The 12,758-nt window shown below is 46.7% G+C and overlaps 1 protein-coding gene across 2 annotated transcripts in view; it reads left to right on the plus strand.

Annotated features, from left to right (window-relative positions):
- The first annotated feature begins 4,818 nt into the window (after positions 1-4,818).
- Lims2 (LIM zinc finger domain containing 2) overlaps positions 4,819-12,758 on the plus strand; it is a 33,543-nt gene continuing 25,603 nt past the window's right edge. Inside the window, exon 1 of one of the 2 annotated variants that reach the window (XM_047545947.1) lies at positions 4,819-5,085. In XM_047545947.1, the coding sequence (XP_047401903.1) occupies positions 5,075-5,085 (11 nt within the window). In that variant the 5' untranslated portion in view covers positions 4,819-5,074. Of the gene's footprint in view, positions 5,086-7,052; positions 7,178-12,758 lie in introns of those variants that run through there. The other variant, XM_047545946.1, reaches the window with a different exon arrangement.

Consider the following 12,758-nt stretch of genomic DNA (forward strand, 5'->3'; position numbering starts at 1 on the left):
TCAGGGGAGAGACCTGGGATAGAAGAGCCATCAGAGTCATCTCACATCATACATTACTACTGAGCTACACCCTCAGCCCTTTTTATATTTATTTTTGGTATTAGGGATTTAAACCAGAGGCATTTTATCACTGAGCCATATCCCCAGCCCTTTTTATTTTTTATTTTGAAACAGGGTCACACCAAGTTGCTTAGGATTTCACTAAGTTGCTGAGGCTGACTTTGAACTTGAGATCCTCCTGCCTCAACCTCCTGAGCTGCTAGGATTACAGGCATGTGCCACCGCACCAGTTAATTTTTTATTTTGAGACAGGGTCTTGTTAAGTTTGCCAGGTTGGGCTAGAACTTGCCATCCTCCTGCCTCAGGTTCCAGAGTATCTGGGCTTACAGACATGTCGCAGGGAGAGGGAGAAGGATGGTATGGGATAAGGAGGGCATCTGCCTGTTCACAAGGGTGCTTATTTGCCTTGAGCACTAGAGGAAGTGCCTAAGGGACTTAAACTTTTACTGCCTTCTAGGGCAGCTCTTGTGTCACTTTGTGGCCCCACCTTTACTTGGACATCTCAGAGACCATCTATCCTTCTCTGAATCACTGGGTTGAGCATGTGATTCAAGTTTCTCTCTGAATGTCCCTTGGCCTCTCCACTCTACCAAACCCTGGAGGGGATACTGTACCTTTCCCCTCTTTCCCCCAACTGTTACCCACTTCTTTGCCTCCCTTCAGGGCCATTTTAATATCCCATGACCACTCCATTCTTCCTTCCCACTTGTTTCCCATGGCAGGGAGCACAGAAGGTCGACCATGAGGGTGGGCAGGCAGTGTCCTTGGCTGCCGCTCTCCGGCTGGACTAGTTGATGGGGGTGCTCACTCTCACGGGCCTGCTCTGGGTGCCAAACCCAGATTCCTCCCTGACCTCTCTGATAGGGGCAGTGGCACTCTCCTCCTTGGACTCTTTCCCTCCATGTTCTCTGGCACTTTGGGATCTACCACGGTCCTCCTTACCATCCCTCCCCATACGACTGTCCTGCTCCACCCCTTTTGTGCTCTCTGGGACCTTTTCATCTTTGGAGGGTTGGACTCCAATAAGCTCAAGGGCTCCAATTACATCCGTATCCAACCTTCCACATCTGAGTCAGACAGCAGAACTCTCATCTGAGCTCTAGTTTCCCACGGCCCCTGTTCCTTGCCCCATGCTTCCCAATACCTTCCCTGAGACAGTGGTCTCTCAGCTGTAGTAGTTTAATTATAACTTCATCCCTAACAGACCTGCCCCCATTGTCCCACTGCCACCAAAGGCCAGGAAAGCAAAGATATCAGTCAGTCATCTCCCACGCCACCAGACCAGGCCCTTCACACACATGGATCAGCATGCACCCCTGAGACCCACCCACCACACAACAGTCTTCATGCCCACACAGGCCCCGCCACACTCAAATCCTTGGCATATCCTGTCCATTGCAAAATAGAGCCTGTATCTAAGCCTGGTTCCTAAAGCTGCCTGGCCCAAGGCAGAACCTTATCCTTCCTGGATGTTTGGATTGTCTCTGCATCACTGTGTCCCTCATGAAACCACCAGGGAGACTTTCCCCCTGATATTTTGCTATGAAAAAGCACTCAGCAAGGTTGACTACTTGGATGCCCATCACCTAGACTCTCCCATTAATACTGTGATAGACTCCCTATACCCCCTCTCTTTCATTCATTCACCTCTCTACTCGCTCATCCACTCATCTTGATTTTTAACATGATTTCAGAGTTAGAGACACTGATACCATTTCACCTAAACACATCAACAAGCGAATCATTTACCAGAGCTCAATACTGTTTACTATTTTTTCTTTCCAGGTAAAATTTACATACAATGCATTATGGTGTGAATATGAGGTATCCCCCAAGAAGTTTATATTTTAATTCAGGAATGTTCACAGGTGAAATTATTAGAGTGTAAAAACTGTAAGGTCACCAATGATTAGTGGATTAATAATTTGAATGGATTAAAGGGTGGTAATCCTACAGGCAGGTGGGCAGGTGGAGTGTGGCTGGAAGGTGGGGATCCCCTTTGGAATTATATCTGGTGTCTGGCTCCTCCCTTGTGCTTTCTCTCTCTGCTGCCCAGCTGCATTGAGCTGAAGCTTCCCTCCTTCCTTCCACTATGCCCTGCTACCATAATGTTCTACTTCATCTCAGGCCCAAAGCAATGGAGTTGACTGTCTATGGGCCAAACCTATGAAACTGTGAGACCCAAATAAACTTTTCCTTCTCTTAGTTGTTCTGGTTAGGTATTTTAGTAACCCCAACAAAAGGCTGACTGAATGGACAAATTGTAATCATATATTCCACAAGTTTTGACAAATACATACACACCTGTGTGACCCACATCCCTATGAAGATATAGAACATTACCAGAAATGCCCACAGTGCCCCTTCCCAGTCAATTCCCTTCCTCTGCCCAACCTGCACTGGGGAGGCAGCTGCCATTCTGATTTTTTTCCATCACAGTCTAGTTTTGCCTATCCTAGAACTTGATATGGATGGTGTAAGTGCTTTTTCTTCACTCAGAATGATGGTTTTGAGGTTTGCCCTTGTAGTTGCTGGAGTGTTGTGATTGTCTTTACTTCAACCTCTCCAACGAGGCTGCCAACTGCTGAGGCCCTGGTGCTCTGGCCCCCAGCCTCTCTCCCTTATTTCCCATGCCCCACCCCTGTCTCATTGTTTTGCAGCACACTTCTTTCTGACCTGAGCACCCGAAGCTCAGTTCTCATCTCAGGGCTGCTGAGCTTATTGTTGCTTCTGCCCAGATGGTTGCAGGGCTGCCCTCTTGCTCATTCAGAGTTCAGCTCAAATGTCACCTCATCAGAAGCCTTTCCTGGGTCTCCACTCTGAAGCGCCCTCCCCGCATTGTCTTTTTCTGTGCAGCACTTATCCCTGTCTAAAATCAAGTTGTGTATTTATTTGTTTATTGTCTGTGCCCCACCTCCAGTTAAACTCTGTGAAAGTCAAGTCCACATCTTCTTGCTCACTGTTGTACCTCCAGTGCCCACATGGCACAGCTACTCTTTTTTAAGAATTATTTATTTTTTTATTTTTTTAGGTGTTGGTAGGCCTTTATTTTGTTCATTTATGTATATGCGGTGCTGAGAATTGAACCCAGTGCCTCACACATGCTAGGGAAGCACTCTACAACTGAGCCACAAGCCCAGCGCGAATAACTACTCTTGAACCAACCTTTGGTTGAATGAGTGAGTGAATGTATGAATGACACCCTGTTGGGCAACTGCCAGATCCTTTCTGCAAATCTAACCTCAGGCTACACTGTAGGTGACTGGCCTGTTGCTCCTTGAAACCTCCAGTATCTCCAGTGGGGCAGAGCAATGCCCACAGCTGGCACCCAGCTCTAAGTTCACCACTGGCCCATGGATAAGGGTCCTGGTTTGGCCACAGGCAGATCCATGTGTGCCCTGCAATTATATGAAGGCTACAAGGTAGAATAGGATCCTGGAGGGAGAAGGTGGGAGCCTTTGGGGTTTTGCTTCCTACTTTTAATTTCTTTGGTTCCCTCATGACCCTAATATCTGATTAACCATCTAGCAATTGATTTCTGTCCCTAGCATGCCTGCTCCTCAGCATTGTCAATTGTGGAAAACATTTCTCTACAGTCAGATGAGCCAAGAAATCCCTCCCCCATGCTTTATGCTTTATCAACCACCAGATTATATAGTTCAAAGGAATTAGCTAAAATGATTGCAAAAAGAAAAAACTGCACTGGGTTTAAGACTTGAGCTATTTGGGAACAGGTGCTTTTCCAAACTTATTTCTGTGGACAGCTGCATTTTACTCTCAACTCCTGGCTCTGAATTCCACTGTTAGTTTATTTGAAAGTTGCTGCTTTGCATAGTCATTTCTAGATAGTCTTTGTCCCTTGCCAAGACTAGAAGTTACAATGTTTCATCTTGTGAGCACATCAGGCTGCCTAGCCCTGGCCTCACAGTGTGATATCTAGGCTGCTTCCAATTATGAGCTACACTCTACTGCCCAGCTAGAAATATCTGCCTTTAGGGAAAGTGAGGGCATTTTGTTTTGTTTAATAACTTCCTCAGAAATAGATTCCCTAAATGATTTTATATCACCAGATCATTTTAATGGGCTCTTAGGGTGTTTTGTTAGTAGCACTTCATTATGAAAAGGAGTCCCTTGTTCTTGCTCTTTGGATTTTGTTGTTAAAAAAAAAAAAAAAAAAAAAAAAAAAAAAAAAAAAACTTTTGCTGAGTTATGGGGGACCAGGGGGAATCCCTTTATACTTGGATGAACTGGATATTCTGGGGGAGGGCACTGGCCTGGCATCTAAGTATGCGGAGTTAGGCTAGCCATGGAAGAGGGACGCCCCTGGATCTTGGCCCTCCTGGGGGTGGTTGTGTGGACTGCGGATCCCTAGTGCCTGGCCGGAGGGAGGAGGTACCCAGAAATGTCTCTTTGAAGCATAAAGGCTAGGAGACTACTCCTGTCCTGCCAGGGACCACTTTGAGAACTCTGGGGAGGTGGTCTCAGCATTGCCCCTCCATGACACCCGCCCCTGCAAGTGTTTAGGTTCCCTTGTGACCAGGGACAGTGGATTAAGGAGGTCATCCTACCCGGCGTCCCGGTGGGGCTGGAGGGGTGGGGGACTCGTTACTGTTTATTATAACTTCACTCCCTTTAAAAGGAAAACTATGCCCGGAATCCGGGAGGTGGCGAACAGAGCTCGGTGGCGAGGATGTGACCCACGCCCGCTGCTCCTACTCTAGGGTGTCCCCAAAAGCTGGTGCTGAACGGGTGGCAGCGCCCACCTCAACTTCCCACCCCCACCTCCCACTCCGCAGACCCCTCCTCTCACCTCTCCACCCGTCACCCGCACCCCTCAACCTTGCGCTCCCCACCCGTCCACCCTTCGCCCCCACCTCGCGCTCAGGGCGGGCGGGTGGAGCCGCTCTTGCCTTTTTTGGGCGTCTCCCTCCTCCGCACCCGCGATCAGCTGCCGGCTGGCTGCTGCTGCAGAGCCTGTCCAGAGGCGACTCGCGGCTCAGCGTGAGCAGCCACCATGACCGGAAGGTAACAGCCCCTCACTCAAGTCCGCGGGCGGGGCCGTGGGCCAGGGAGGGAGCGAGGAGGACTCCTGTCAGGTTGGGACGTGGGCGGGGGCTGCGTGCGGGACCCCGGCTGGCACCCATGCCAGCACCCGAGCCCTCCCGACTGCCCCACGCGACCCAGACTTGGATCTACCCAGGGGCAGGAGCCCGGCCAACCCTCGAGGCTCCCTGGCAGCAGCGCCCCTTGGGATAGGGATCCTTCTTCTTGCCTCTCACATCTCTTCCTCCTGATGGGGGCCGGTAGCCGCAGGTGGAACTCCTGCCCCACCCAACCGGCTAACCCTGCTGGACGGGACAGTTACCCCATCACTAAGGGAAAACCAGGACTCCGGGAGGCCAGCGCACTTGCCCGAGATCACACGAACTAAAGGGCAAAACATAAAACCTGGCTGTCAGTTTCCACTAATTCTCAGACCCCGGCTGTGTGATTCTGGGTGAGGCAGCCTGGGTGAGCCATTGCTTCTGGAGCCTTTCTTCTTCTCTGTATATCAGGGTGGTAAAAAAGTTAACAATTGTAAATTGCATGTAGGGAGGGATTTGGCCAGAACTGCACCGGAGCCCAAGGTGTACAGAGTGTGGGCAGGGGACTCACCTAGTCTGTCCTGTCCTCCACTCTCAGGCCCCTTGTGCCATTTTACAGATGAGGTAACCGAGGTTATGGAGGTTGAGTGACTCTAGAGGCTGGTCACGTGTTCAACAATGTCCAGCCAGTGTTGACCTTTGCAGTCCATTCTGGAACATGACTGGGTACAAGTGCATGACTCAGAGCTGGGTGGGAGGTGCTGGTCTCTGAGGCCCAGGGCCCCTTTCTAGCCAAACCCTGGCAGGAACATGTTCCTAAGTAGGGGCTCCTGGACTGAGGAGGGGAGACAGCCCATACAGGTTTTGCTGGGAAAAGGGACTTGGGGAGTGAAGCACAGTGCCCAGGGGTGCAGGATGGTGGCCCCAAATTCCCCCGAGGTACAGCACAGTCCCCTGCCCACAGGAGCACACTGCCTGTGATCACCACTGGGGCTGTGAGTGGGAGTCTCTGGGAAGCCCCCAGAAGCCCAAAATAGCATGCATCCTTTCATCCAGTGAGACCAACCCTCAGATGTGTTTTGATTTCCATTCCCTAATCCTCTTCCTGATCTCTGCCAAGGTTGTGGGCAAAGCCACACCCCCTGCCCCCCACTTAGAGATACTGAGAAACCTTGGCCCAGGCCCATCTGTGAGATGAGTTGAGATGGGAGGGACCCACCCTAGGAGGGTAGCTGCTGTCATTCTACAGACTGCCTTGTGGTCACTCCTCCTATGTGCTCCTGGGGCCCTGTCTCCCTTTTGCTTCAGGGCTCCCTGCCAGCTGCCTAGTTCCCTGCCCTCCATTTTTTGAGGAAAAGGAAGGAGAAAAACAGGGACAGTCTGTAGCAGCTACAGAACCAATGCGGATGCAGTGCTGGGGTGCATGAGAGGTCACCTACCTCTCCAACTGAAAGATCCTAGTAAGGCCGAGATAACCTGTCTCACTCAGGAGGAAGTAAGGCCAGAGCAAAGACCAGAGGCACCTGTATTTCCTGGGCAGGTGTTCTCTTTGGCCTGAGTCTCTTGGCCCTCCTTGGAAATGGAAGTTGTCAGGCCAGCTACAGTTAGCTGGAATCTAGGAAGGTGGGTGTAGGTAGCAGCCCGTCTGCTGCAGGGGTCCAAAAGAAATGCCGGTTATCAAATTAAACAGGTCAAATAATTCTGCTCATCTTAGAGGATTAGGAAAATCCCAGAAACATAGGAGATAATTCATACAAAATGAAAGAAGATAGCATCCATAGTTCTACTCCTTAGAGCTACCCTTTATCAACATTTTTGATGACTTTCTCCAGGTCTTTTCTCTTAGTCTTTCTCCCGCTCATTTGTTTTGCACAGCTGTGAGCAGTCCCAGAGTATAAGTTTACATCTTTCTTTGAAGCCTGCCCTTCTGCCTGAAGTGTTGTGTTAGCACTGGCGTCCTGCCCCTCCACACACAGGGCTCCTGGCCAGGCCAGCTGCTGAGGAATGGACATGAGACTCAGTCTTGGGAATGGGTGAGACTTATTCCTGTCCCAGAAGCTGTGGAGGTTTATTCGCACTGTTTCATGCCATGGTGTCCCTCCATGTCCATTTCCATGGCATGATGCCTGGGCGATTCCTCGTGCTGGATCCTGGGGACTCCACTACCACCTCTGGTGCTGCTTAGAGCCAGGCTGCTTTTTGTAAACATCTCTGCTCACACACCTGCCCCAGAACTGCAGCAGGCAAGAGCAGAAGGAAGGCAGTGTGGAGCTTCTAAAGTGACCTGGAGTGGCATTCGGGGAACTGCCCTTTGCAAATGCACCTATTGGTACTTTGCAGAGAAAGGGCTGTGGAGGTAGAGGTGAGGAGGTGGATGGTTGAGAGACCAGCAACCATAGAGGCCTCTCCTTGGTGGCAGAGGGGATAGAACAGGGGAGGCAGAGCTAAGTGAGGGGCAAAAGGTCAATGAGGCATGGAGCATGGTGTGGCTGCTGAGGGAGAGGGTGTACCAGACAAGAAAGGGACTCAGCCAGCCTGCGACACAAAGACTCTGAAACTTAAAACCCAATTCTTTTTTTGAAAAATCATCTAGTTATTTATTTCTATTTTTCAGTCAGTGCATTATAAGTATACAAAGTAGTGAGATTCATTGTGCCATATTCATACATGTAACCCAGGCTCTTTGTCACAGCTAAAGGGAATTTTGGCATCTGCACTGTTCCATAGGGTGGAGATGGGGGGCGGGTCACCTACCTAGGGACCCAGCCATCCCTGACATTCCTCAAAATGAAGCCCAGGAGGTGGAGTACCCTCAGCAGTGTACACTCTGGATTTGCCCCTGTAGAGTTAGTCTTCCCTATCAGGTGAATGTCATGCACTAAGGCCTCCATGCGCCCAATTGTATGCTTAGCTTGGCACAATGCAGAGTGGGCTGCTAGACCTGTCACCTCACATCTTCTAATGTTTTCAGTCCCCTACTGGGCAAGGGATATGCCCAGTGACCCCCTTGGAGAAGGAGTTGGCCAAGGTGGGGCAGCTAGAGCCCTCTGCATAGCCCATGGGATTGTGATGCAGTCAGGGCTTAAGTAAAATGTGAAGAGTGTGACAAGTGATGTGACTTGGAAAGATGTGGCACAGCTGAACCCAATGGTGCTGTGAACCCAAGTGTTGACCTGCCCCTGTTATCAGCCACTGGTGTACATTAGGGGATAGAGGGCCTGATTTGTGGTGTGTGTCCAATCCTGTGGTTTAAATACCCCCACCTTGACTCATTTTAAACTACTAACATGATGTTAACAGTTGGCAAAATTCCTGAAATTTTAACAATTAGCATTTGTAAGCCTGTACAAGATGGTTCGTGTTTTACATGAGAGTTGCTATCTTGTCTCTTAATTAACATTGCTTTCTTTTTTTTCTTTCCTATCTATTATACCTGAGACTGGGTAACTTATAAATGGAGCTTTATTTAGCTCATGCTTCTTGAGGTCAGTAAGTGTAAGAGCATGCCAGGACCTTCTTACTGCATTATAACATGGCCAATGGTATCACATGGTGACGCAGAGCAAACTCCTGGCTCAGATCCCTCTTCCTCTTCTTATACAGCACTAATGCCATGACAGGGGCCCCACCCTCATGACCTAGTTTAATCCTAATTACCCCCAAAAGGCCTCACCTCCGAATACCATCAATATATGAATTTGGGGATTAAGTTTCCAATACAGAAAACCTTGGGAGGCACATTCAAACCATAACAACGCCTCTTTTAAATTTTTGAGGCCAAATACTTGACATGACTTAATAAGATGAACATCTTAGTGAGATACTGTCATATCTTTGCTAGGATGAGATGACCGAGTTGTATGTATGTAAAACAAAATATGTGTCCACACTGATGTCTAAGTTTTAAATTAAGAAAATAAAATCATTCAAAGTCAAAGTTCCTGTGAGATTGGAGTATGTCATTCATTGGAGACACACAAAGGGATCTCCCTGAGTTTCCTCAGCAATGAGGAGTCAGCTGGAGACATTGGAGGGAAGGCCATGTGTGGTGGCTGCAGGCTGCCCTGGGATGGCATTCATGCAAAGCTATAGGGAGGCAGCCCACCTCATGGCTTGCTGGTCACCACCCTAGCCTTAGGTCCCTGTCTCTAGTAAATTATAGGTTGCCTTCTTCACTATGTGTGTGTTTTATAAAAATTTGAGATTTAATTCACTTTTGTAAAGTATACAATTCAATGGCTTTGGTACATTCACAAGATTGTATAATCACCACCATTAATTCCAGAACATTTAAATCTTCCTCACAAGAAACCATGTACCTCCTGGCTGTCAGTCTACCCTCTCCCCATCCCCTGGAACCTGCTAATCTGCTTTCCGTCTTTCCAGATTTGCCTGCTCTGGACATTTCATAGAAATAGAACCATACATTTTGTAATCTTTTTTGCCTCATTTTTTTCATTTAACATAATGTTTCCAAGGTTCATCCATGTTGTAGCATGAGCCAGTACTTCATTACTTTTTAAACTGAATACTATTCCATTGTATGGGTGTGCCGTATTTATCTATTTGCCTATGGTGGACATTTGAATTGTTTCCATTTTTTGCTATTATGAATAATGCTGCTATGAACATTCTTTTTTTCCCCCTGTGATACTGTGAATTGAACCCAGGGGTGCTCTGCCACTGAATTATATCCTCAGCCCTTTTATTTTATTTTGAGACAGAATCTCACTAAGTTGCTGAGGCTGGTAGCAAACTTGCGATCCTCCTGCGTCAGCCTCCTGACTCTCTGGGATTACAGGCTTGAGTCATAGTATCCAGCTGCTGTAACATTCCTACACAAGTTTTTGTATGAACAAACGTGTCTTTTCTCATTTCTTTCTTTTTTAAAAACTTGCTCTTTTCTTGAGCATATACCCAGGACTGGAATTTCTGGGTTATATGGTAACTCTATGTTAAACTTTTTGAGAAATTGTCAAGCTATTTTCTGAGTTAACTACATTGTTTTATACTTATATTTACACAGTTTTACACCAGGGACGTATCAGTGTTCCAGTTTCTCAACATTTTCCTTAATACTTACTGTCTGGTTTAGTGGATCTGAAGTGTGTCACGTTGCGGTTTTTATTTTCATTCCTTGATTATTAAAAGATGTTGAACATATTTTCATGTGTTTATTGGCCACTTGTACATCTTCTTTGGAGAAAAGTCTATGTGGATCCTTTGGTCCCTGCCCTATTTTTTTTTTTTTCCCCAATACTGGGAATTGAACCCAGGGGCAGTTTATACTGGACCACTGGACTATATAACTAACCCTTCTTATTTCTATTTTTTATTTCAAGACAGGGTCTCGCTCAGTTGCTCAGGCTGGTTGTGAACTTGCCATCCTCCTGCCTCAGCCTCTGGAGCAGCTGGGAGTACAGATGTGTACCACCATGTCTGGGCCTTTGCCCATTTTTACATTGGTTGTATTTTTGTTTCTGAATTTTAAGTGTTCTTTATATATTTCTATCAACCTAAAAAAAACTTATTAGAGAGAGATTCTCCAAAGTACAATGGCATTTATTTGGGAGTAACAGAACATTGCAATGGGAATATGCATGCCATAGTATACTATGTGCACATTAAAGAATGTTGAGGTGAGGGGGGGTCTTTTTGTTTGTTTGTTTTGGTATTGGTTATTGAACCCAGGGGCACTTAACCACTGAGCCACATCCCCAGTTCCTTTTTTTTATATTTATTTAGAGACAGGGTCTCGCTGAGTTGCTTAGGGCCTCACTAAATTGCTAAGACTGGCTTTGAACTTGCCATCCTCCTGCCTCAGCCTCTGAGAGGCTGAGATTACAGGCAGACACCACTGCACCCAGCAAGGGGGAGTTTTTAAAGACAAAAATGAGGAGGATTACATCATGTATTTCAAAACAATAATTTTTTTTTTTTTTCCAGAGAAACCATCTGTTCCTGTGCTTTTCTATGTGGGAAGTTTTTTGATTATTAACTCAGTCTCTTGGCTTGTTACAAGTCTATTTGAATTTTCTATTTCTTCTTAAGTTAGTTCTGATAGTTTCTGTCCTTCTAGAAATTTGTCTACTTCAGCAAAGTTACTTCCTTTATTGGTATACTGTTGTTCATAGTATTCTGTTCTGCTCTGTCCTTATTAGGCCTTGAGCTGTTATTTTTCAAGGCAGCCATGGAGTTAGGGAGCAATGATAAGGGACTAGTGTGAGTTAAAATATCACAGAACTTACTCTGCTTGCTAAGATTCATCTGCTTTTCTTTCTCTTTTCTTTTCTTTTTTTGTACCAGGGATTGAACCCAAGGGTCCTTAACCACGGAATCACATCCCCAGTGCTTTTTATTCTTTATCTTGAGACAGGGTCTCTCTAAGTTACTTCAGGCCTTACTAAGTTGCTTTGAACCTGCAAGGCTCCAGCCTCGCCTCCCCAGCTGCTGAGGTTACAGGTGTGCATCACCATGCCCAGCATCATCTCCTTTTGTTGATAAGGTGCCTTAGGGTTTTTACAAGCCTTTGGTTAATTCGCAGAGCTCTAAAAAAATAGATTCTGACTACTTTTGTGAGTTTTTGATTGTTTTTATAGAAGGATAAACTTCTGGAGGCCCTTACTCTGCCTTTTTTGCTGATGTCACTCTTACTGAATTTCTGCAACTGTGTCTTCTGGACCAGAGTCCTGTCTGGGTAGCCCAGTATGGCATCTACCCCCATCTCTGCAGTGGACCAGCTAGAGGGTATCAAGGCTATGCAAAGATGGGAGATCTGGGCTCAATCAGACTCTAAAACCTCTCCTAATTTCTAACCTCTGGTGTTCCTTTTTACAGTATTTCTTGAATTGCTTAATATTTGGTAACCTTGTACTTGAACTTTTACATATTAGGTTGTACAAAACACTTGTGGTTATAACTTCTGTTATCTTTCCATTACTGTAACAAATACCCAAGATGATCAATTTATAAAGAGAAAAGTTTTTTTTTAGCCCATGGTTTCAGAGGTTCCAGTCTGTGATTGACTGACCCTTTTGCTTTGGGCCTGTGATGGTACATCATGGCAGGAATACAAACAGCAAAATCATTCACCTCATGGTCAAAATGCAAAAAAGAAATAGGGGTTGAAGTTCCACTGGCTCCTTTAAGGGTGCACCTCCAATGACCATAAGGCCCCACCTCTTAAAGGTTCTATCATCTCTTAATAGCACCGTGGACTTGGAACAAAGTCTTTAACATATAGGCCTTCAGGGGACATTCCAGATCCAAACTATGGCAGCTTCCTTCCTGGGTCTGTGTGTGGTCCTAGGGGCCCTCAAATAAGTGTTCCCTCCTTAAATAAAATGGTGGCTCTAGGTGAGAGTTCTGGGATCTAGTGTTCAGGATTTCTTCATGGGAAGGGCTGAGCCAGGGTGGTAAGAGAGGTCCAAGACCTGGGCACCAACTTGAGGCTGCCCTAACAAAACTTTCTTCCTAAACATAAATTTCTAAGTCCTCAACTATTCACAGCAGAGAGTGTCTATGTACACTTTTTGGCTCCTCTAGGCTCAGCTTTTATGTGCCCTTTAGCCCCTGGGGCACCTTTAAAAAATATTTGTTGAATTGATCAGTATT

The sequence above is a fragment of the Sciurus carolinensis genome, chromosome 3 (genome assembly GCF_902686445.1).
Source record: "Sciurus carolinensis chromosome 3, mSciCar1.2, whole genome shotgun sequence".
NCBI classification, from domain to species: Eukaryota; Metazoa; Chordata; class Mammalia; order Rodentia; family Sciuridae; genus Sciurus; species Sciurus carolinensis.